Here is a 25643-nt window from a genome sequence, read left to right on the forward strand (position 1 = left end):
GGAAGGAAGGAAGGAAGGAAGGAAGGAAGGAAGGAAGGAAGGAAGGAAGGAAAAGAGAAAGAGAAAGGTCTTTACCCTAAAACACTTTACATTCTACTTGATGAAATTATTTCTGCCAGGTATCCAGGGAAACACAATGATACAAAGAATATGGCGCCTGCCTTCCAGGTTGAGCAAGGCTGTACAAGTGAGAGACTTCATGCTGTTATGGACAGGGTCCTAGATTTGGAGTCCTCTGACCTACCCTGACACTTAAGGTGTGGCCATGATCAAGCCCCTTTACCACTCTGAGCCTCAGTTTCTTCTCCTGTAAAATGGAGCTGCTACCTGAGAAGGTTGCTAGGCAGATATAGAAATTCAATCTTAATTGCTAGAAGGTGCACTCTAATCACATAAAGGGCCAGTCCGACATCTCTGGGTATTAATTCATCCTACTCATGCCAGCACCCAAACATGTTTTCTTCCAAATGTTGCTCCACTGTTGAGAAAGGGGGAGAAAGGTAAGAACTCTCCAGCCCATCCACATGGTCAGGCTCTGCCGACCTCCAATGACTTTCCTGACAATTTATCCCTGGACAGACTTGGGTTCTTCATCCTGTCCAGAGAGACTTTACAGATCAAAATGGGCCTTATAAATAGAGTCCTCTACTTTAAAAGAAATTAATAATAGATGATAAATGTTTAAAAATTAAACAGACTCTGCCTACTTCATTGCCCCTTACCGGGAAGTGAGTGGCCTGAGAGGAGGCAGAGATTGACCAATATTGACCACTTTCCTCCCACACATCCCACTAATGCAGGGGTCGGGTTTGGAATCCGAGGGCTCAGTTTTGTCAGAAACCTCAGGCAGACCCTCTGGGCCTCAGTTCCTTCCTTCTATCATTAGGCTCAGATTGGAATCTGGGTTTCCATCAGCTTCTCCCTTGCCTGGAATTCCGTCCCTTCTCAACTCTACCTCCAGGCTGCCCTGGTTTCCTTCAGATCCCCCATCTGCAAGGCGCCCTGCCCCACCCCACTCCATGCCAGCCAGCTCCTCCTTCTGAGATCACCTCCAGAGACCACTTCCCACCTTCCAAGGACTCATACTTAGCTTAAGCACTCAAGTGGTGAGTGCTTAAGCTCTCACCTTAAGACCTGCCTTCAGTCTCTCCCCCATTAGATGGTAATAAGGGCAGGGACTGATTTTGCCTTTGTGTCCCAGACTTTAGCTCCTTTTTATAAAATGAATTAATAGATTTAGGAGAAAGAATTCCAAGAATTAAGCACCTTGGGTTCTAGCTCTAATTTGACTGCAGGCTTGAAGCAAATCTCTGGGTCTCTAGTCACCTGGTTCAATTCAATTTAACAATCTGCGAGGATGTACCAAGCACCAAGCATCAGGCTAGGCCTGTAAAATAATAACAAAGAGCCAATATTTCTATCTGTCTCAGAGTGTGCAAATTATTTTATTTGATACAACCCTATTCCCATTCTATAGATCAGGAAACAGAGGCAGACAGAAGTTAAATGATTTGCCCAGGGTCACATAGCTACTAAACTGTTGGAGACTCAGCTTGAACTCAGGCCCTCCTGACTCCAAGTCCAATGTTCTACCCATTGCACCAACTAGTTTCCTCAGCCAGATCTAAAATTCTCCCTCTAAAATGGTCTCCACCTTCAAAGAAGGTCAAAGATGTGGTCTCTGAAAACCACTGCCAGCAGGAACCTGGGCAAGAGGCTGTTGCTGGTCCAGTCTATGGCACGAATCCTTTGAGTCATTCAAGGCTAAATCTGATTTGTGTCCAGGGCTCCAGGGGTATGAGTCTCCCAAGAGCACTAATTCTCTAAATCCCAAGGGCTAGGACCCTGGGAGAAAAGACTTCAGTCCTTCTGAAAATTATGTTGAGTTCCTCCCAATTATTTGATTAGAATCATTGGTCACTGATTAAATTATTAAGTTGATTAAAGGTAATTGATTAGAAGGAAAAAGGGATCCAGAAAACAAAAGGAAAAGGAATAAAACCTCACCCTGTCTAGCTGGGGAAGAACCTTCTATCTATTACTTAAGAACTGGGGGATTGAAAATTATTTTTATTATTATTATTATTTTACCATTTAACAAACAGGCAGTTTTCTTATTTATCCTTTGGAGGAGCTAAAAAGGTCCTGAGATTTAATCCAGTTCCACAATCCCCTCCTGGCCTCCCACCAAACCAAGCTGTTCCTCCACACCACCTGTTGCCTGGTTGAAGCTGCCTAAAGGTCAGGTCCGGAGATGCAGCCTGGCCATTTTTAACACAGCCTGGGTCAGGGGAACCAGCCCTGGATCTGAAGTCAGAGCACCTGCGTCTGGATCCTGTACAATGCCTGGTACACAGTAGGCACTTAATAATGTTTATTGTTCTATTTTCATCTAGTCCCATTAAGATCATGTACTAGGCACTGTGCTTTGCTGTGGAAATATAAAGACAAAAATGCCCTCAGGAAGCTGCATTCTTTTGGGGAAAGAAGATGAATGCACAGTTGAGTAAATGCAGATTTGGGGGGGGGGGAAGCTTCCTGGAGAAGGCAGGACTTCAGCTGAGCCTTGCAGGGGACTGGCATTCCAAGAGGCAGAGAGGAGGAGGAAGGGCATGAGAGGGCATCCCCGGGAACGGGACCCCCCCCAAGGTCACACAGCGAATGACACCAGTGCGGGGGGAAGGTAATTCTGATCTGTATTAGTGGGGGGAATCACAGACAAGTCCCATGGGGCAGTCTTAGTTTCCTTATTAGTAAAATGGCAATATTAATATCTGTACTACCCAGCTGACAGGGCTGTCGTGAGGCCCGAGTGAGATGATGTGCTGTGCATGGAGGCTATTTATAAACTTCAAAATGTCATGCATAAGCCATCCATTCATGGGAATAATCAGATATAGTGTCAGGCCCATAGTGAGGGGCTGAAAAGGAAACATACCAAAAGTTTTGGTGCAGAAGTAAGCTACTAATTCACCAAGACAATATACATAATGGCTACAACATTGTAAATACAAAGTATCTAAAAACACCTGAACCTGCAGAACGGGGCATACACTGTCAGACTTGGTTGATGTTTTGATCAGTTTGGATGAACAGCTTTTTTCTCTTTCTCTTTCACTCTTTGTAACAAGGGATGGCTCACTGGGTAGACAAATGTGGAGGGAGCACCAGGAAGGAAGGTGACCATGGGGTCAGAGGATTATAGATTTAAAGTCTAACAGGACTTTGAAAGTCCTCTCATTTTACAGATGAATACACTGAGGCCCAGAGTTATGAAGCGACTTGGAGAAATGACAGAGCTGGGATTTGAACTCTGATCCCCTCACTCCAAGTTTGGTGGAAAATTTGAAGGTTTTCAGAAGGACCTCTCTGGTGAACTTAATGGAGGGCATGGATAAGAATGGGCAGGCTTGGGGATGAGTCCCACCTGCCTCTGTGGAAGCAGTGTCTGAGCTTACAGAGCACTAGAGTCCTGGGGCTGCCAAGGTTCTTCCCCCCCCCCCACCCTCCCCACCTCAGGCCTTTGAAGCTGCCTTCAGAGCTAGGGGCTCATTCTGTAGAGCTCCCCAGGGCTGGCCAATCCATCATCATTCTGGGTCCCCAGATACCTACCTGATGTCTACAGGATGGCCCTATCCAGCCAGAGCACTGAGTACCACAGACAGAAGGGACAAGATTGGAGAGAAGTGGCCTCTGTTGCCCGGTGACCAAAAATCCCCAAGAGACAATGAGGGGCGGCTCAGTGGTACAGGGCTGAGAATGCTGGAGCTGGAGTCAGGAAGACCTGAATTCAAATCCAAATGAAGAACAGTCCCTGCCCTCCAAATAGGTCATTTCATGCACACGGACCAACCATTCTCTTTCCAAGACTATCTTCATTCCTGTTCCCTATGACTAGAATGTCCTTTCCCCATCATGTCTGCACCAGTTGGAACTTTCCTGACTGCTCTTCAAAACCCACCTCCAAGGCTACCATCTTAACACAGGCCTAACACGGCAAGTGCTTAACAAATGCTGCTTCATTCAGCCATTCAGCCATTCACTCCAGCCTTTCCTGAGCCCCTCAGGCAGACAGCAGCCTTCCCCTCTCCATTGTCTCCACACTGCAGGCATGATCTGCAGAGATCCTATGCCCATCTCCGGAGAAGGGCTGTTCAGAGTTTATGCCCTAGGCCAAACCCACTGGCCCTTCTCACTCTTCATCCTTCTTACCTCTCAGCAAGTCCTGACTCTGCTGGCCGCCCCCATTTATTAGTTATTTTCTTCACCCTCTCCTGCCTGATTCCTTGCTGACTGCTCCTCCCTACTCCTCTTTCCTGGTTCGTCTTTGGGACCTTTACTGTGGGCATCCCCCAAGTTCTGTCCTTAGCCCTCTACTCTACCCTCCCTACCCTCCCTGCCTTGGAAACCCCATTCGCCCTCATGGCTTCAGACCTCATCTCTATGAAGATAACTCGTATGTGTGTATATGTACATATGTGTACACACGTCTAGCCCTCATTTCTCTTCTGAACTCCTCGCCTGCACTGCCTATAGGACAACTCCACTTGGATGTCCCAGCAGCAAAATCAACATGGCCACCATGTGGAAAGTGCACTGGTTTGGGATCAGAGGACCAGGGTTCAAATTCTGATTGGAACACTCTATGCCTCCTGAACCTGCCCTTTGCTTTCTCACTCTCCTCCTTCATCAATGCTATTCATAGAACTTGCCATTTGGAAGAGCTGGACTTCCAACCTCCTGTACAGGAAAGGAATCCCGGTGAGGCCACCCCTCCGGGGAGGGGGGAAACCACACCCTCTCCAAGCAGCCCCTCCCCTTTGGGGTATCTCATTCCCCCCTCCCCTCCCCTGCTTCAGAGCTAAACAAACAAGTCTAACCCCCTCCTCCCTTGGACAGCCAGGCATTCAGACATTTGAAGAGAGCTTCGCTTCGGGCTTCTGAAGTCGTACCTCGCTTGAATTTTATAATCCCAATAGTGTATATTCTTATTAGCTGAGTTTCTGCCTCAGTGGGCAGCACAGGGCACCTTGAACGAATATCACTTAACAAATGTTGATTGATTTCAATAATCCCCCTACATATAATTAGGATCCATGAAGGCAGAGAGGCCCATCTTACCTAAACTCTGCAAGTCCCCCAAAGTCCAGCACAATGTGCACACAAAAGGTACTCAATCAATGCTTATTGAATAGATTGCCCCTTCTAAGATCACTTTGATATTATAAACTGGGGAGCTTAGCAAGTGAATTCAATTCAACAAACACCTTTTAAGTGCCGACTGTATACACCAGGCATCGATCTCGATGCTGGAGATATGAAAATGGAAATTCACTAGAACAACAGGCACAGGTAGGTAATAAGGGGAGGAAAGACAACAGCAAGTAGGAAATCAAGAAGGGGGCTGCCTTTCTAAGAGTCCTGCTCTCTCCCTTCAGACTCAGCAGGCACTCCATTTCAGAGAGGCTGCTCCCACCAATGACGTCATTGTTATCACACACTAGTTAACAAGACACCTTCCTCACAACAACCCTGTGAAGGCAGGCAGTACGATTATTCTGAATCCCATTTTACAGATGAAGAAACTAAAGCTCCAAAAGTCCACTTGCCGAGATTCTCATCCAGGTCTCCCGACTTCAAACCCAACCCTTTCCAGTAAGTCACACTAGTACAGGTGAATAGAGTTTGGAGAATCCTCAGGGATTGATCCAAATGAGATTTTTTAAAAGAGAAAGGTCCCAAAATAGGCTATTTTTTTTTGAAAGGCCACCAAGAACGCATTGACCATTACCTGCTCTCATACCTGCCTTCCTCATTGATATAAAGCCTTTGAGATGCACGTCTTTAATGAAAAGTCCAAAAGAGAAGAATTGGGCCTTTGTGGGCAACTTTCTCCAGTGGATGACATCCTTATGGTCACTCAGCTGCCTGAGGAGTGTAGAGGATGCAAGATCCAACTGTGCTCTCTGCCTGTTGACCTGAAGAAAACCTTGACTTGCTAGAGCAAAAAGCATTCTCTCATTTACAGAATTCCAGCACAGAAGGAACCACAGAGGAAACTTTGGTCACTAATTTGCTCAGTTATGATGACAAGCTAGGTATTCAGCAAGGCAACAGGGATTTGCCAAAGGTGTGTCCCAGAAAGGTGCCTTAAGGTAAGAGGCGAACAAAAGAACTTGCTAGGGAAGGTGAGGTTCTCCAACCCCCTGGAAAAATTGTAAGGTAAAATGTCAGGGAAGGAATGCTGGATTTAGAGTCAGAGAGATGGGGTTGAAATCCCAGTTCTGCCATTTGCTACCCTGGTTTCCTCATTGGTAAAATAAGGGGTTTGGTCTAGATGACCCCTGAAGTCCCTATCCAGCTCTAGACTATGATCCAATGACCTTGGCAAGTCAATGAACTTCCCTGGGCCTCAGTTTCCTCATTGGTAAAATGAAGAGTTTGAATTAGATGTTCCTTCTAAATCTATGATCTTATGATAATTATATTTAGAAAACCATAAAAGTCTCTCCTTGGTGACATGCCAAGTATCAAAAAAAAAAAAAGACTGTTCTCCCCACCCTCACAGGGGCAGGACTAGGAGGGAGAACATACTCTGCCTTGACAACAACATGCAGCCCAATGGATAACCCATCGAGACACAAATCTTTGCAAAGACCACTAGACTTTCTAGCTTTCTAGCTGCATGATCTTAAGCAATTCAATTCATCCTAGCACACATCTATTATGTATTAGAAGTGAACAAGAACATTAATTGAGGTAAAAAGAGAAAAGCTGGACAGCTCTTGATTTGAAGGAGCTTCAAATCCACTCTGGTATAGTGGAAAGAATATTGGTTCTGAAGGCAGAGAGCTGAGTTCAATCCCATCTTTGCTACTCCTTGCCTGGGCCAAATCACTTAGGGGCTCTAAGGCCCCTCCCTTAATCCTGTGAGGCTGTAAGGGTTATGGGATTTAAAGATCTTCCATGCCCCGTTGGACTTGCTGATGTAGCAGGAAGGGGCGGAGCAAGAGGAAGCGGAAGCCAAGCTAGCGTTCCTGCGGTGGCTGGCGGTGGTGGCGAAGGTGGTGGCGGCAGCAGCAGCAGCAGAGGCAGCGGCAGCAGCAGAGGCAGCGGCAGTGCGAAGCCCTTTTTGACTTAGCCAGAATTTCTGCTAAGGACTCCTGCTGAGGACTGCCAGGGGCCGGAGCTGCTGGGAGTGCGCTTCCCGGACGCTGGGTGGTTGCTGTGAGTGGGGAGAGGAGGACCTTTGCCTGAGGTAGCCTGTTCTGTTTTAAAGGCTTGAAAATGTGGGTGCTTTCTACTTTATCTACCTGTGCCAATACCATAACTACTCTGATGGCTTTCACTTTCTGGTTTTGGGACTCAGTCTTTTGGTATCTTAATAAATTTTCTAGTTTATTTCCCCATATGGCAAGCATGACGTATTTTGTAATGGATAATTATATCAGCATATTTGTAATTTCCATAGGCATTGTGAATATGGCATTGCTGATACAGAGGCTCAGATTCTCCAACAGTAAAATGGAGATAATAATGTTTACACTACCTAACATGGTTGGAAAGAAAGCTCTGGAAAATCTTGCCAGACGACATAAATGTACGTCCTTATTGTCACTGGGTGAGGGTTCTATCTAGATAATAAACTGGGATCAGTACTGAACAAGAGAAGGGAATTGGCTGGCATTTAAGAAGCTAAACAGACTTTGCAGTTATCTCAGACTGCTCCTGCTACCAATGCCCATCAGTTCAATACCAAGACTCTGCTCCTGGGTAGTTGATAGAGGGCTGGTCCAAAGCAAGAAGACCTAGGCTCATGCCACCTCTGTAACACTACCCCTCAGACCCTCAAGGAACTCTCTGAGATGATAAACTGCCAACAAGGTAGCAATCTGCACTACTGAGGGGGTGTTCCTCACTGGGAACATGACAACATCACAGATTCAAACAGTCCTGGTGGCATTATATGTCTGTGAATGTTGGAGCACCATAATCTCAGAAAAAGCAAAATAACAGCGCAAAGACATGTGGTGAGTGTCAACAGGCTGTGTGTGATGTGATTAGTGAATAGGCAGTGGTACAATCGGTGCTATCCAGGCTACGGATGGCCATCCAGCAAGTCAGAACAGCAAAGATCAAAATCAACCTCAAACCAGAAGGATGAAGAGAAGAAACGAGGCATGAAGCCTTGGTCCCAGAGGAGAAAAGCAAATGAATCTCCCTCCTATAGCTGAAGTGGGAAGCTAGAGGCGTGGAATGTTTGTCAGGTGTAATCAATGTGATGGTTGCTTTAGCTGAACTTGTAAAAAAAATCTTTGTTACAAGAAAAACCGTTTAAGGTAGGGAAAGGAGAGGGGTATATTTGGGAATCAATGCGATATAAAAGCAAAAGATATGGAATGAAATTTAAAGCCAGTAAAGAAAGAGTTCAGTTATATCAAGAGAACTGTTTAAATAAACTGATGCCCTGAAATGGAAAATGGATAAGGAATTGACATATACAGGGAAAAGAAATGGAATGAGTGTCATATTCTTGGGCTCAAAGATCACTGCAGACAGTAACTGCAGCCATGAAATTAAAAGACACTTGTCCCCTGGAAGGAAAACTATGGCAAATCTGAAGATCATACTAAAAGACAGAGACATCACCTTGCCTACAAAGGTTCATATAGTCAAAGCTATGGCTTTTTTAAATAGTCATGTATGGCTGAGAGTTGGACTATACGGAAAGTTGAGCACTGCAGAATCAACCCTTTCAAATTGTGGTGCTGGAAAGCTTTTAAAGAGTCCCTTGGACAACAAAGATATCAAATAAGTCAATATTTCAAGAAATTATTTCGGACTATTCACTGGAAAGTCAAATAATGAAGTTGACACTGAAATACTTTGACCACATATTTGAGAAGACAGGACTCATTGGAAAGACACTAATGTTGGGAAATATTGAAGGCAAAAGGAGAAGGTGATGGCAGAGGATGAGATGGATAGTGTCATGGAAGCCATGAACATGAACTTGGATAGACTTTGAGAGATGCCAGAGGACAGAAGAACCTGGCATGCTATGATCCATGAGGTCATGAAGACTCTGACGTGACTGAGTAACAAAAACCACAAAAATCACTATTCGCTATGGAAGTTTACCCAGTGCCAAACAATCACCATAACCAGGCCAAAAGAGCCTCAGCCAGCAAACACCTGATTCTTTGCTGGGAGGAGAGACACAACCAAGGGCAAAACCTAAAACAACCTAAACTACTTCTCAGATCTTCCTGAGGATGGTGGAATGTTACAAGCAGCATCACCCTTACAAGAGTGGAAAGTGGGAGGGGGAGTTTGCAGAGAGCTTGACACTGTAACCAATTAAGCCAGATTGTCCCCAAAGCATCCAAAGATAAAAGTGGAAAGAGGACACAGACAGAAGAAAAAGTGAAACCACCTGTGCACATGTCTGTGAGACACCATGTCCTCATCAAGAGCTTAGTGAAGCCACCGTGTTTGAAATCTCACATTCTAGTCCTCCATGAGAAAGTAGAAAAGGGGCACTGAGGAAAACTAAGACGCTAAGAACAGCTGGGGCTGGTGCCTACAGATAGTCCTCAAGGGGACTGGGAACCTGTCCTCAAGAAGCTCACATTCCAATGGCAGGAGAGAGAAGGGGGGAGGATGAGAGGGAAGAAGGAAGGAAGCAAGAAAGGAAGGAAGGAAAAAAACTGCATATATAAGATGTACGTAAATGGGAATAGTATAAAGGGAGAAGGAAGAAAGAAAGAAAGAAGGGAAGAAGGGAGGAAAGAATGAAGGAAGCAAGAAAGGAAGGAAGGGGCAGCCAGGTGGCTCAGTGAGTAAGAGTGTCGGGATGACCTGGGGATCAAATCCAGGCTCAGATACTTAGCACCACACCCAGAAATAACTGGCCCTGTAACCTTGAGCAAGTTACTTAACCCCTTAAATTGCTTTAAAAAAAAAAAAAAGGAAGGAAGGAAAGAAACTGCATAGATAAGATGTACGTAAATGGGAATAGCATAAAGGGAAAGTAACCTCAGCAGGAAGGCACAAGCAGTGGGGAAGATTAGGAGAGACTTTTGCAGGTGAGATTTTAGCTGGGATTTGAGAAAGCCACAGAAACCAGGAGGCAGAGATAAGGAGTGAGAGCATTCCAGACAGGGGGCACAGAGAAAATTCCTGTAGTCAGGAGATTGAGTGTTTTGTGAGAGGAACAGCTAGTGTCACTATATCATAAAGGACATAGAGAGGAATAAGGCGTAAAGAGACTGAAAAGCTAGGAAGAAGCATGGCCATAAAGAGATTTCATTGCCAAATGGAACATTTTATATTGAATCATGAAGGCAATATGGATTTACTGGAGTTTGACTAGGGAGGGTCACATGGTCAGACTAGTGCTTTAGGAAGATTAATTTTACATCTGAATGGAGAAAGGACTAGGGTGGAGAGACTTGAGTGAGGAGTGAGGAAACAAACCTGAAGGCTATGTCAGGTGATGACTTGGGGGGTTGGATGAGTGAAAAGAAGGGGCCATATACTAGATGTGGTGAAGGTAGAAATAGAACCTCGCCATTGATTGGCTATGTGGGATGAGTGCCCATGAGAGGCTGAGGATACCATGGACATTGTGAGCTTGAGTGACTGGGAGGATGGTGGAGCCTTCAACAATCATGGAGAAGTGCAGAAGGTAGTAAAGTTTTGGGGGAGAGGGGAAGATAATGAGTGTGAGATGTCTATCCCCCTTGGAGAGTCAAGCCTGGAGGTCAGGAAAGGGGTTAGGGTTAGATGAAGAAATGTGAGAAGCCCTCATCACAGAGGTGAAGATTGAACACATAGATGTTGGACATTAACTGAGTTAGTGTCCAGGGAGAAGAGGGGCCAGAACAGAGCCAGGGTTAAGTGGGTGAGACCAGAGGCAGCTCTAGGAAAGGGTGTGGAGGAGTAGAGTCAGGTAGGCACAGAATCAGAAGAGCAAATAAAGTACATGGAACAAGAAGATATAAAGAGATAGGATTCCTCACAGAGAACATGGGGGATGAGAACTTGACACTTGTGAAATCTCAGATCTACCAAAGCACAAATAAATAAGCAGGCCATGCCAACCACAGCCAAAATTCTCTTCTAGATTCCAAGAAAGGAAACAAAAGCCTTGTTAATCAAATAGTTATATAACCTCTGAGGTGGCCTGACTGAGAGGAGGGAGAGCTGGGCTTGGAATCAGGAAGACCCAAGTGCAAATTCTGCCTGAGATACTTTAGCCCAGGACCCTGGAAAAAGTCTCTGGTTCTGAGGCAACACACTAAGACTTATTCACTAAAGCACAGCTATTCAGTATCCTCATAGTTGGTCCATGTGGAGTAATGGAGAGGAAGTCATTTTTTTTTTCATTTTTTAAGTCTATCGTTTTAATTTTTTCAATTAACAAAGATTACTTTAAAACTAATCTGTTCCTCCCACTCCCTGTGTCCAGAGAGCTACTTTTTGACATCTTGGAGTCAAGACCTTGCTCTGACACCTCAGTCACAGAAATTTCTCCTCTCCCTGCCCTGGACAGCTCTGTGAGACTCTGAGCTGCATATCTGTTGTAGGTTTGCAAGTGGTGAGCTTCCAGTCCTTTAAAACAGCAACCAAAGTGGACAGTTATCTGAAACTACAGGTGCCCAGGGGTCACTGACAACCCAGAGAATGGATCCATCTGACCAGATTGAGGCAGAAATCAGGATTACAGCAACTCTGCCTTCTCGCTGAGACTCAATTTACTTCTCCATAAAATAGAGGTAATTATAGGATTATAGAATGAAAATACGAAGCCTTGGGCCCCATCCAACAGAATTTCTTTATTTTCAGAAAGGAAGCGGCTCAGAGTGTTGAGGTTTAAGGTTTAGATGAGGGTGCTCAAGACCCCAAAATATCAACATGCCGGGTCCTGCCAAATGAATTAGACTCCAAGTCTTCTCTCAGCCAAAGAAATGCAAAGTTTATTGGTTCTCCTTAATGAGTAGACTCTTAAGGAATCTAAGTATATGTGAAGCTTGTATTTACAAGCAGACCAGAGTAATCTGAAACAGTTGAGTCTGCCTGGCCGCTTCATGGAGGCTAGATGGAGCTTATATACAGAAGAATTGTGGGAGAGCTCTAGCGGTGGTCTAGAGGAGGACTTTGGAGAAGGTCTTGAGGAGGAGTAAAATGAGGTCAGACTCCAGTAATGAGATTAAGGGTGGGAAATAGCAGAAGACAGCCTGGAGATTACAATGGAGAGCTAGGCCAGTTTTTAAGGGTAACAGATTTGGGTATAGATATCTTGGGAGTAGATGGACAATGCAGGGATAGCCTAGTAAGAGGAAGAGATTTGGGCCTACGGTAGCTATAATGAAAGGCTTATGGCCTCAGGCAAATGCCTCATCAAATGGGGATTCAATCAGAGTTCAAGGTGTACAATCAAGAGTTCTTGATGTACCCCATCAAGAGAGAAGTGACATTTGGGTTCTACTCTAATGCACAGAATTATCTATGTGAGTGCCTGTATGTGTGTGTGTATGGGGGAGGGAGGGTTAGAACATGTTCAATGTGAGCTGTCTTTAGGGAGTGGATGATAAGGTTGGTCTTTACGAAGAGAGGCCAAGTTTAGATTGTAAAGGCTTCCAAGAAAACCAAAGCAAACTCCCAATTCGAGTGTACCCTGAGCTCTAGATCAGAAAAAAAAAGTTCCTAAAAATGCCAGGTGACAGTGCTCTTTGAAGAACCCTGGCAGCAGGCCGTTCTCTAGGAGGAATCCCTGGGCACCGTGTTACTTGGTGGGGCCCCAGTTCTTGGGCTCCTGGCCTTGCTCCAAGCTTGGGGCACCCAGACCCCAGCTCATCCTGACCCAACTGGTTCTTCGGCCTTGGCAGCAGATAGCAAGGCCTTCCCAGTTCGGCCCGGAATAGCTTCCATTAGGGTGGTGGAGGGGAGAGAGGAGAGGGTGCCTGGCCCGACCGGGGCTCCCATCCCCGGAGCATAAAAGTTCCGAGGGGTGCTCTAATAAATATGGGGAGAGATCCAGACATAAGGCCGGGGATGGGGTGCGAGGCTGGGAGAGGGAAGAGCTCGCAAGCCCGCGAACAGAACGAGCCAGGAGGGGAACAGGGTGAGCACGCTCGTGCCCCAGTCCTGCCGGCCCAGGGCCCCGGCCTCACCCCAGCTCGAGGTAACACTACCTCGGGGAAAGGTTACTTTAAATGTCAAAGGCCTGGGGGCGGGGGATGGGGAAGGGACGCGGAGGAAGGGGCCGCCCAAGGTGAAGGCTAGAGCCGGCCCCAAGCCCCGCCCCTCCCGCTCCGCCGTCCCCTCCCCCCACCTCCGGCCGCGGGCCCGCCTGGCTCCAGCCCACCCGAGCTCGTGGGGGACGTGCGGGGCAGGGAACGCGAGAGGAACCTCGGAAGCCCACGGAAGGCGCTGCGATCGAGGCCTGCCCGCACCCACGCGCGGCGGCCCTCCTCACCCCGTTGGCCGCGGCGATGCGCACAATGAGCTGAATGGCCTCCTGCATGTAGAAGCGGCCGTCGCCCCCCACCACCAGCGTGGCGTCGGGCCGCTGCGCCGGCTCCACCGTGGCCAGGGTGCTCTGAATGAAGTTCTCCGCGTAGTGCGCGCTCTCCTGGAACACCCGGACCCGCTTGCGCAGCCCGCTCGTGCCCGGCTTCTGGTCCGGGTACGCCTTGGTCTGCACTTTCACGATCTTCACCATGGTGCCCGGCCTGGCCGCCCTCCTGCTGCTGCCGCTGCTGTTCTGTCGCCGCCGCCGGCCTCAGCAGCTGTTCTGGAGCGCGGCTGGCAGGGTCACACTCCCACACCCTGGACACGGCCCTCCTTAAAGAGACAGCGACCAGGGACCTCCCCCTGTCTCGAACCACCCACCCACCAGCGAGTGCCAGGAGGGACACAGCACTCATGGGTGGGGCCTTCCCTCCTCCCATCAACCCACACTTCCGAAACCAATCCCCTACACACCCCGCAGACCAGAGAAGGGACAGGGCCTCAGGAGCACGTTCTCCTTTTGGGGGGCCTGGCTATTTTCTGCAGGAAGTGTATAAGGTGTCCTAGTAACCAGTGGGGTGACGGAAGGTCTTTGGGATTTGGGCTGAGAATTTCCCTGAGAAGTTTAGGAAGAAAGCTCCATGACTTCAGACCTTGTTCAACCTGGAGCTGAGCCTCTCTGGGTCTCAGTTTTCTCATCTGTAAAATGGACCAGATGGCCTCTAAGGATCCTTCTGGTTCTTAATCTGTGATGCACCAAGGACAGTGGCAAAGGTGCCTCTTTCAATCTGTGTGATCTTTGGCAAGTGATACAGCTAGGGTTTGAAACCAGGTCCTTTGCTGAGAACCTTTTCCATTGTCCCTGATGGATCCTATATTTAGAGCTTCAGAGACAATCAGTCAACAATTTACAACAATTGTAAAGTTTTGAGGTTTTACATATTTTATCTTGGCAGGTAGGAGCTATTATCCCCATTTTACAGATAAGGAAATTGAGGCTGATAAGTGACTTGCCTGAGCTCTTACCTCTTGAGGGTCTGAGGCTGTCTTTGAATTCGGATCCTCCAGGTCCAGTCTCCCTCTCTGCTGTAGCACATAGCTGCCTCATTATTAAGCTCCTACTGGGTGCCAAGCCAAATGCTAGCAATACAAAGAAAGGCAAAGGACAGTCTCTACTCTGAAGGGATGTCATCACAGTCTAGGTCACCTACTTCAGCCCCTTTGTTTTACAGATGGAAGAAACTGGGGCCTAAAGAAGGGAAATGACTTGTTCAAATTCACCCAGACAGTATCGTTTCCCCTTCCCCTGTGTTCTGTTTCCTTACCTCTAAAGGGAGTTGAGTCAAAGGATTTCTAAGGAAACCTCAAGCTTAAAATAGGTGATTCTTTATTATTACTCCCTAGACAAATATTCAGGGAGTGCGTAACTTTCTCCTGGACTTGTCAAGTGTGAAGTAACAGAGGATTAAGGGCAGGAAGGAGCATAGGAGATAATGCCTTCCCTGAGGGAGTAGGAAAAGCTCTGGGTTTGAGTTCCACCACTTTGCCTTTCTTGCTCATTCCCCTTGGCTCTCCAGGACTCAATTTTGTAATTTTTGCAGTAAGAATGGTGCTTTACCTCCTCAGGGTTGCTGTGAGGACCAAATTAGTTGATGAAGATAAAGGGTTTTGTAAACCATAATTAACAGCAGCTAATATAATAACAGCTCACATTTATATGGCACTTACTGTATGACAGGCATTGTGCTAAGTACTTTATAGAAGAAGCCTGGGAGGTGGGTGCTCCTGCTATTCCCATTTTACAGATGAGGAAACCAAGGCAGGCAGAAGTGGAGTGACTTGACCCGGATCACCCAAATATCTAAGCATGTGAGTCAGGATTTGAACTCAGCACTCTGCTCTGTGGCATCACCAGAGGCCTCCTAAGCGTTATAATATATGCTTTCGGTGTTGAAAGTGAATTTTAAGGAAAAGTTTGTTCTTTTTTCTTTCTTGTGGCATCTCTGATACATATTTACATAGTCATGCCTCTTTGAAACATACTTACTAGTGATGCTTCTGACAATACTAAGTATCTCTTCCTTTACCACCGTTTCCCCTAATTGCTACAAACAAAAACTCAGAAGATCCCAAATTTCCGAGGAAGTCATTTTATCTTGTCTGATAAAGCACTTGGTATGGCCACAACAAATGCTAATTGATTAACTGATTAAGAAGGTACCATTTTCATTGGTCTACTGTAAATGGCTAAGCTTACAAGGACACAGTCTTTCCCACATAACAAATTAACCATCCTCTTTGTTTTAATAAATACCTTTTCCTGCCCATACCCCCATAGATGCTCTTATCAAAACTGCTTCATCAGAAACACACCTTCTCTTTAGTTTGTCTCTCTGGCTCATGCAACTGAAGAGGAAGAGGAGTGAACACATATGCCATCTGTGGAATTGTGAGGAATACATGGGCATCACCCACTGATGGTTAAATTGAGTGGATAAATAAACTTCACTTTACCTGTCTGTCTTCCCTGTCCTGTCCCATCATATTTGGGCAGGAAGCTAGTAAGGACCCTGCAGGATCCTGCAACATCAGCTTTCAGTTGATTTGGAGAGGCCTGTGAAGGCTGCGTGGAGGACAGGGCCCTCCATTGGTTCACTGGGAATCTTCAGCTTTGTATTTTGTGGTATCTCTCCCAACTCCTCAGGATTGCTGAGAGATGCCTTTTCCCCTTAAGTCTGATCCACTACCAGAACTAAATGGGCTCATCCTGTATTAGAATAATCCTTCTCAACTCTTCCAAGCAAAGCTTAACAAGGCAAAAAGTCTTCCTCCCTCTAGCCTAATTTAGGCATTTGTAACTTTTGCCTCTTGATGATGATAAATGAACCCAGCTCAAAAGGCAATTGGGTATGGTAGGAAAGTCCTGGATTCTAATGAGAGAAATGCAAGTTTGAACTCAGGTCTTCCTGACTCTAGGCTTGTCTAAGGCTCCTGCTCATGCCCATCAAGTCGGTAAAAGTGACAAAAGAAAAACCATTGTTGGTGGAACTGGGAGAAGACCAGCCTGCTAATGCCTACTGCCAGGGTTGTGAACATGAAAGTCGAGAAATGGATTTCCTTGACTAGATTTGGAAGGAACCTTAGAAAACTAATCTGATACCTTAAGGGCATCTAGGTGGCACAGTGGATAGAGCACCTGGCCCCAGGGTCAGGAAGACCTGAATTCAAGTCTGTCCTCAGATACTTATTATCTGTATGTCAAGTCACTCCACCGTGTTTGCCTCAGTTTCCCCATCTGTCAAATGGTCTGGAGAAAGAATGATAAGCCAATCTTTGCCAAGAAATTCCCAAATGGGGTCACTACTGAAACGATTGAACAACAGCAAAATCTGATGCCTTGTCTGACAGGCAATAGAATGGAGTAGAAAGAGCTCTGAATTTGGAGCCAGGCTCGAGATGTGTGTCATTTCCCTTCTCTGCCTCAGTTTCCTCATCTAGAAAACATCGATGATAATGCTTGCACTTCTTGTGCTGCTTGGCCATTGTAAGGAGAGCACTTGGCAAACCTTTAGTGGCTGTGTATTCCTCTACAAGAGCCTCAATAAGCAATCACCCAGCCTTGACTTGCCCAGCTCCAGGGACTCCCTTTTCTTTTCAATTTTATTTTTCCCCAATTGCACATTAAAACAATTTTTAACATTTTTTAAAAGTTTTGAGTTACAAATTCCATCCCTTGCTCCCTGCCTTCCCCTTCCCTGAGATGGTAAACAGAGACAGGTTATACACATGCAATCATGTAAAACATTTCCATATTAGTTATTTTGTACAAGAAGACAAGAAAGAAAAAGAATGAATGAAAGAACGTGAAAAATGGCCTGCTTCAATCTGTATTCAAACAATATCAGTTCTTTCATAGGAGGTGGATAGTATGCCTTATCATGAGTCCTTTGAGATTGTCTTGGATCATTGTATTGCTGAGAGGAGCTAAGTCATTCACAGCTCTTCACTGAACAATGTTGCTGTTACTGTGTATAATGTTCTCCTGATTCTGTTCCCTTCACTTTGTATCACTTTGTGTAAGTCTTTCCAAGTTTTTTTCTGAAATGTTTCTGCTTATCACTTCTTAAAGTACAATAATACTCCGTCACAATCACATACTACATCTTGCTTAGCCATACCCCATTTGATGGGCATCCCTTTGATTTCCAATCCTTATCCACCACAAAAACAGCTGCTATAAATATTTTTGTACAAACAGGTCCCACCCCCCTTTTTAATGTCTTTGGCATACAGGCCTGAGGCAGTATTGCTGAGTCTGTACAGTTTTATATGTACAATTTTATAGCCTTTAGGGCATAGTTCCACATTGTTCTCAAAAATGGTTGGATCAGTTCACAGCTCCACCAACAATGCATTGATGTTCCAGTTTTCAGGGGCTCCCTTTTCAATGAGACAGTTCATTCCATTGGTGGATGGCTCTAATTTTTAGGAATTCTTTTTTATGTTTCACTGAAGCATGATTTTCTGTAACTTCTCTCCCTGGATCCTGTCATTGCTCTAGAGCCAAGCAGAATAGGGCTTCCAATCTGTCCTACACCTGACAGCCTCCCATGAAGATCCTAATGCCTCTAGAACACAGATCTCCAAAATGTGGGCAAGGGAGTTCATGGTCTGACTTTGCAGCTGGCTATGGCCTGACCCTGAGGGGTATGCAATAAAATGACATTTAAAAATGGAGGGTAGGACCCTTGGATAGTTAATAGTGGGGATTGTTTCCGACACCATCATCTCTGCCCTTCTTCAATACTGCCCAACTCTAGCAGTCCTCTTCGAGCAAGCTCCCAACCTTAACTCCCCCCATTTTGCGCCAGTAGTTAGTTTCTCAATAACCTGATCCCTGCACAAGTATTCTTGGGAAAATCTCCACCCCACCCCCCACCCCCAACATCCCCAGCCAGTGTCCCGCAAGTCACCTTATGGCTATGGCACTTGCTCTTTTGAGGGCAGGTCTTGGCTTCAGGGCAATGACCAGTGAGTAACAGTCCTGCCTCTGAGTTCTCATTTTGAACGCACGGAATGAACAGGCACTATGGAAGGTCATAAATTGTAAGAAAACTTTGACTTTAAATACCAAATGGAGCATTTTATATGTGATCTTGGAGGTGGTTTTTGAGTATAGGAGTGACATGGTCAGACTTGCACATTAGGGAAATGATGCTGGCAGCTGAGTGGAGGATGGATTGGAATTGGGAGAAACGAGGTAGGGAGGCCAGCTAGAAAATGATCGCAACAATTCAGGTATGAGGTGAAAGGAGCCTGCTCCAAGAAGGAAGCTGTGTGAAGGGAGAGGAGGAGACAGAGGAGAGAAGTGTGAAAGTAGAAATGACAAGCAAGACTTGGTGGGAGCCTGGATACGGGGGATAACTGTAAGTGAGGGCTCAAGGCTGACACCCAGGTTGTGAGCCTGAATGACTAGAATGCACTACAGGTAGTGATGGTTAAGCTTCATAGATTGTCATGTTGTAAACAATTTACAGTCTTTAATCCAATGCATTTCGCAAATGTGGATAGTTTAGCCAAACCGTTTTGAGCGGCTTTTCTCATGGATCTCACCCAGGAGGCTCTGTAGCGGTTTGGGGCTTGATGTCATCTGCAAACAGGAACAGCAGGAGAAGCTCTTCATTTCCAGGGAACACTTCTTCAGCTTAGACTGTAGAGGGTTTCCTCCATGACAATGGCTCCTCGGCAGACATTATTAATCAGAGGATCATCAAACAAGATGATTTCTCATGTTATAGTTTCACTGACTCATACAGTTCTGACATATACACATGACGCACTCTGTCGGAAGAAACATTTTAAGGAGGCATTTTGTTCTACCAAATCAAGAACTCTTTTTTCCCCTTTGATAGCAGACAATGAGCACAGTGGATCTTGTATTCTCTTCATTTCTCAGTTAATTGTGCAAAGGTAAAGATGTGATCTGCTGTGGAGAATGGCCTAGAAAATCCTGTGCCTTTTCTTCGAACACCCTCACCAAATGTGGCCTCAGTGTGTATGTATTCTCAGCGTCCTCTTGCTAGCAAAAAGGACCAAAACATTTTCCCATGTCCTTAGGATTTTTCCCTCTTTTAAGTCCTGATGTTGCTGAGTATCACAGCATGTGCTGATTTATTTTGGAACACCTGATCTGGTTCTCCCTCGATTTTTTTTAGCATCTTCAGCATATGTAACAGACCACCGTCTGTAATTATTTTCGTGAAAATCTTTTTGCAGACATCTATAACAAGCATCTCGATACGAACTGTCCTATGAAATGGCTTTTCTTGTTTGCCTTTGGACACAGAATAAAACCTATTCTGCCAATCCCTTGATTTGCTTCTCTAAGGAGAATCTGTGAGCAGCCTTTCCACTTGGCTACAACTTCCTCCTGTCGTTTGGTTTCATTTATAATGTGAAAATCGATTAATTCTTTTCCTCCAATGGTATGTTCACTCCTTGGCTACTGGAAGAGGATCTCAAATTTAGAGCACCATTTGCTGTTGGTGTTCAGTCATGTCCAAGTCTTTGTTACTCTGAGGATCATAGCACTTCACTACTGTCCATGGGGTTTTCTTGGCTAAGATAATGGAATCATTTGCTATTTCCTTTTCCAGTGGATTAAGGCAAACAGAGGTTAAGTGACTTGCCCAGGGTCACTCAGCTAATAAGTGTCTGAGGCCAGATTTAAACTCATAAAGATGAGTCTTCCTGACTCCAGACTCAGTGCTGCATCCATTGAGCCATCTAGCTACCTCAGAGCGCCAATATCCAAGTTTAATTTTGTAGCCAGCCTAGAAACTGGCTCCTGGCACCTTCTGCCCCTTCTTCTGTTGCTTTGCCACGATCACCAAGGAAATAGAAAGGAGTAGCACAGGACTAAGGGCCACTTTGTCTTTTTCTTGGTTTCATGAGTTTCCGTGGCTGAACAAATCATCACCAAGTGCTCAGCCTACTGATGAGCTTCTCAAGGTTAGCTAAGCCAGTCATCAGAAAGCAGACTCAGTCTGTTGCCAAGAGCATGTCCAAAGACTTTCCAACATGGTAGAGGGTGCTAGTGCTAGAACTTGTGTTTGGTTGGCAATGCCTTAGTGAATCTAAGGTCACCTTTGTGCCACAATGGAGTACGACTACATGTTGTTTCATCCAGGTCACTATTAAAAGTGTCTAACAGAATTGGGTCAAGGAGAAAGCTCTATGGCAAGGAAGTATACAATCCATCACTTGAAGCTGATATCAATCCATCATTTTATATATATAATTTGTACCTGGTGGTTTGTTTACTCCCTAACTCAAATGTCACCTAGTTTCTATTTCTCCCTCTTGTCCATAAGGATAACAAGAAAGATGATATCTACTAGCCCTGCTAAAATCCAGATACACTGTCTACAGCATTCTCTTGATCTCCCTATCTAGCAACTTTTTCTAAAGACATGAAATCAGTCTTCCATAATTTGTTCTAATGAAGCCTCTTGATTCCTAGTAATCCCTACTTCCCTAGAGGTCACAGGCCTTTTATTTAATCTGCCCTAGATTTTTCTAGGTTGGAGATCATTAAGACTTAAACTCAAAAGTTTTTGGGAGAATCAAATGCAATAATGAAAGTAAATTGCTACATAAATGCTTCTATTAATATGATTATTGATATCATTTGATTATTAGAAATAGTCAATAATTTGCCAAACCTACTTTCTTTCTCTTTGAAAATCCAGAACTTTGTCTTCAGTCCTATAGCATCTTGACTATTCTCTAAAATGCTCCACCATAAGTAACAGTGGTTTAATACTCACACTTAAAAATCTGCTCCATATTCCAGAATGTAATTATTCTATGGAAACTCTTCTTGAATTCTTATTTAGTGTGGGTTTCAACAGCATCTTAACTGTTTGGTGCAGTAGAGAGAGAGAGGTGTCAAAAGGCTTGGTGTCAAAACGACCTGAGTGCTCTAGGCTGAACTGTGTTGGCAGAAGGACTTTCCCCATCTGGGAGTTCCCTTTATCAATGAAATCGCAGGCAGAGTTCCTATCTTACCCAACTGAAATCCCTGCTTGGACATCCTCTGGTCATTTTGTGCTCACTATGTCCCCAGACTTGTCCCTCCCTGCCTTCCAAACTCTCTCTGCTCTAATGATGTTGCTACATAGCAAAGCGAGCATTTCAGCCCATGCATCCTACAAATGATTTACTATCATGAAGTTCATCAGCTGTCTAAAGTTTGTATTTGAATAAAAGTTAATGTAAAATTGAGGCCTTGAATCCTGAAGTCAGATTTTATCTTGATGCCAAAATGATGAAACTGGGATATTGACTCTTCTTAGGATCGAGTGGAGTTTCTGGGACCATGTGGGCAAAAGGCCAAACTTTTACCTCCTCATGAACATTTTACAATCTTCTATATAAGTGGTCAGTGTAGAAACATACTCCTGTGCAATATTAAATACTCCAGACAATCAATATTTTATAGAAATATACCTTGATATATTTCAGGATATTCCTCAATACACTTCTCCTTAAATATATTTCAAGAGATGATTATGTCTCTTGATTCTTAAATAGCTGTTTTGGTCTTAGGAGGCAGAATTATAAGCAAGGAAATATTAAGTCATAGTTTTAAAGGCATCTCTTCGGTCTGATTCTCTGGTGGGCTAAAGTATTTCCAAGGGTAATCAACAAGGGGCAGAGTGGAGTTCTCCCTTTATAAGATGGACAAGTTGACCTCCCCGCTAAAGAACTGATGGCCTAAAAATGCCTCAGCCACTTTTTAAATTTTGGTCCTGACCCGTGATTTCATCTGTTGAGGGAGACAGCCATGTGGAATATCCACTAACACAGTGACATGGTTTTAGAGCTCAGATGGGGGCCCCGAAAGGTTGACATGTCCATGGCCACACACCACGCAGGCGTCAAAGGCGGGACTTGAAATCATATTTTCTTGACCCCAAGCCTGGCCCTCCATGTCTGAAGTCCCACTTTCTGTAAGAAGTCTTTCCAGATCCCCCTTAGTGCTAGTGTCTTCCCTATGTGGATTATCTCCAATTTATTCTGCATCTACCTTGTTCTTACAGTTGTTGGCATACTGACTCCCCCATCATATGTGAGCTCCTCAATGGCAAGCTCTGTCTGGACCTTTGTATTCACACATATAGCACAGTGCCTGGCACACAGTAGGGACTTAGTAAATGCACACTGCATTCTTGCCTTCACACTATGATAATAATATTAATAACCTCTTAGAGTTGGAAGGGGCCTCAGAGGCCCACTAACCTAACTAAGAATTCCCTCAAATACCCCTCTGGCGAGTGGTCAGTTGGCATTGCAGATATTCTTACTAAAAATTAAACCAGAAGACAGATGGAAAGAACAACTCCAGGTCCTCTTTGGAAGGGCAAACAAAGGAGCTGGCAGGATTGGTTTTGTCGAAGATTCAAAGACAATAAGGCACCATTTCATGGGTGGATCCCACCTCTGTAACACCTCAAACACCTAGGTGTCTCTGCCTAAATACCTTCCATCACTACCTTGTGAGGGAGGCCCTTCCATTTGGGCATTTTAATTGTTAGGAAATTTTTGCAGATAATGAATTGAAGTCTTGTTCATGACTTACAAAGTGAAGCCAGGCCTCAAATCCAGGTTTTTGGATTCAAAATCAAATGGTCTTTCCCCTGCACTGATGTCAGATTAGCTTTATTAACACAAGCTAATTTATAGGTCAATGATTTTTCAAAGTCCAGGTGGCCACATTGATAGTCTATTGATAGGCAATAGATTCATTGATAAGCATTAAAGATTCCTGAGGAGCACCACAGATCCATACAAAAATGATTATTTTGGTAGCAGTGTGAAGGATGGAGTAGAGGTGGAGAGAGAGGAGGGATGGCAAGACCTATTAGAAAGCTATTGTTTTAATCTACTCGAGGGCCTGAACTACACTAGGCGGGTAGCAATGGAGTCCTTGATGAATGCCACTTGTGAACAAAGCATCACTGGTTTTTGGAACTGCACAGGGCTCTTTCCTTGTCACTGATGAAATGGGTCCAGTGGAGCACATTTCATCCTTCTCATGGTGTTGATTGGTGTCTTTGAACAACATGATTGCTGAAGTCACATTTCTCATTGAATCCTGTATCATTTTAACAAAGGAGTGGAAGTGACCTTGTTGAGGAGAATCTTTGGAAGGGCTTGAAAGTTCAATGTTTTCAGCCTTGCAGTAAGTTTTATAATTTTAAATAAATAGTTTCCTGTAGAGGAAGCACCAATCTCAGAATTGGAAGGAGCCACTGGGGCCAGTTAGTTCAACTTGTCTTTGAACATGAACCCCATCTCCATTCCCACATAGCCACCCTCACTTTGACTGCTTTCCTTAGAGATCTCTAGTCAAGGGAATCCTCATTCCAACAGTCTGTCCCAGATTTTCACTGCTTAGTACAGAGCCTGGCATCATATAGCATATATACAAATATGTATATCATATATATAAATGCTTGTTGACTTGGACATTTCACAACTCTAATTATTAGAAATGTATCCTTGGAAAAACTAAAACTTGCCTCCCCTGTTGGCTCTGATTCTACCTTCTTTCACACGACAGCCCTTCAAATATTTGAAAGCAGCCATCATATTCCCCCACCCTCACATCTTCTCTTCACTCATCATATTCTCACCTCTCAAGTCTTCTCTTCTCAGACATTCCAAGTCCCCTTCACATGGGACTTCACCATCCTGACTGCATTCCTCTGAATATTGTCTGGCTTATCATTGTCCTCCTTAAAATACTTCACTGAGACTGAATACAATTCTCCAGATGTGATCTTACCAAGGCAGAATAAAGTTCAGCTATCACTTAATTCTGGATGCTGCCTCTCTGAATGCAACTAAGACATTATTAGGTTGGTTGTTTGTTTTGACTGCCATAGTATATGAGTATTGACTTCTATTTAGATGAAGGTACAGAGACCCCTGATCTTTTTCAAATAAGCTCATTTAACCATGCCTTCCCCAAATCTTCTACTTGTGATGTTGATTTTTTTTTTCAACTCAAATTTGAAACTTTATACTTATGACTGAACATTTCACCTCATTAGATTTGTCCCAACATTCTACTCAGATTTTGGAGGATCCCAACTGCCTCTCATCCAATGTTTGCTTTGTGTTCCCTGTGACAGGTGGCATGGGGGATGGATCACAAGTACCACACCTGGCTCCATTTGAGGTGGGGTAGCAGACTATTTGTCTACTAAATCATCCTCCAACTACTCACAAGTAATCTCTTCCCTCCAACATCCTCTGTCTCTGTTTTTCTCTCTTCCAAGCCCACAGGTAGCTAAAGCCTTGGAATAGATTTTCAAAATTAGCCAAAACAAGAGAATGGCCACAGTCTCTCTCTTGAGCTACTCCCCCAAAGTCATCTCCATCTCCCGCAGGTTCTCTAGCTGCTCTGATCTTTCTTGTAAGGTCCTGTCTGCCTCTGTCCTTTCCAGCTCTGCTTCCAGGCTAGGGATGGAAGTGATTTCCTCCTGGCAGGTCTCTGTCTCCTGCTGCAAAGTCTCCTCCAGTAGGTGGTGGATTCTATCCTCGCAGAGTCCACTGAGGACCTGCAGGAGCTGGTGTTGGAATACTGGGAGAACATGGTCAGTGGGAGGATGGCCACTGACCAAGCAGAAGGAAACTGAAGGCAGAAATCCTCTTCTTAAAGGAACAGATACAAGCTGAGCAACGTTTAAAGGAAAACCTGGACACCAGAAGGTAGGAGAACAAACAGCATTCCTTGTTTTCTGTTGAAATGGGCTAGTCCGGGGTTGGGGAACCTGCAGCCTTGAGGCCACATGTGACCTTCTAGGTCTTTTTGACTCAGTCCAAGTTTTACAAAACAAATTCTTTTATTAAGGGGATTTGTTGTGCGAAGCTTGGATTCAGTCAAAGGGCTGCCACTTGAGGACTTACAGGGCCACATGTGGCATGGAGGTTGCAGTTTCCCCACCCCTGGCTTAGTCCATGACAATACTTGGCTAAGAGAGAGGGTAGGTCTGCTGTATGAATATTTTACATTAAAATAGGAATTTGTGAGAAGGTCAGAATGGAAAAGATCT

General features: G+C 44.9%; 1 protein-coding gene across 1 annotated transcript in view; it reads right to left on the reverse strand.

Annotated features, from left to right (window-relative positions):
- The window catches only part of LOC138164901 (phosphoglucomutase-1), an 82316-nt gene extending 68376 nt beyond the window's left edge, over positions 1–13940 (reverse strand). The window contains exon 1 of the mRNA XM_069092849.1: positions 13484–13940. Within this exon, the coding sequence (XP_068948950.1) occupies positions 13484–13729 (246 nt within the window). The 5' untranslated portion in view covers positions 13730–13940. The remainder of the gene's footprint in view (positions 1–13483) is intronic.
- Between the last annotated feature and the right edge of the window lie 11703 nt (positions 13941–25643).

The sequence above is a fragment of the Petaurus breviceps genome, unplaced genomic scaffold (genome assembly GCF_028583685.1).
Source record: "Petaurus breviceps papuanus isolate PSGF00001 unplaced genomic scaffold, PetGlider_PUasm1.0 207, whole genome shotgun sequence".
Taxonomy (NCBI): Eukaryota; Metazoa; Chordata; class Mammalia; order Diprotodontia; family Petauridae; genus Petaurus; species Petaurus breviceps.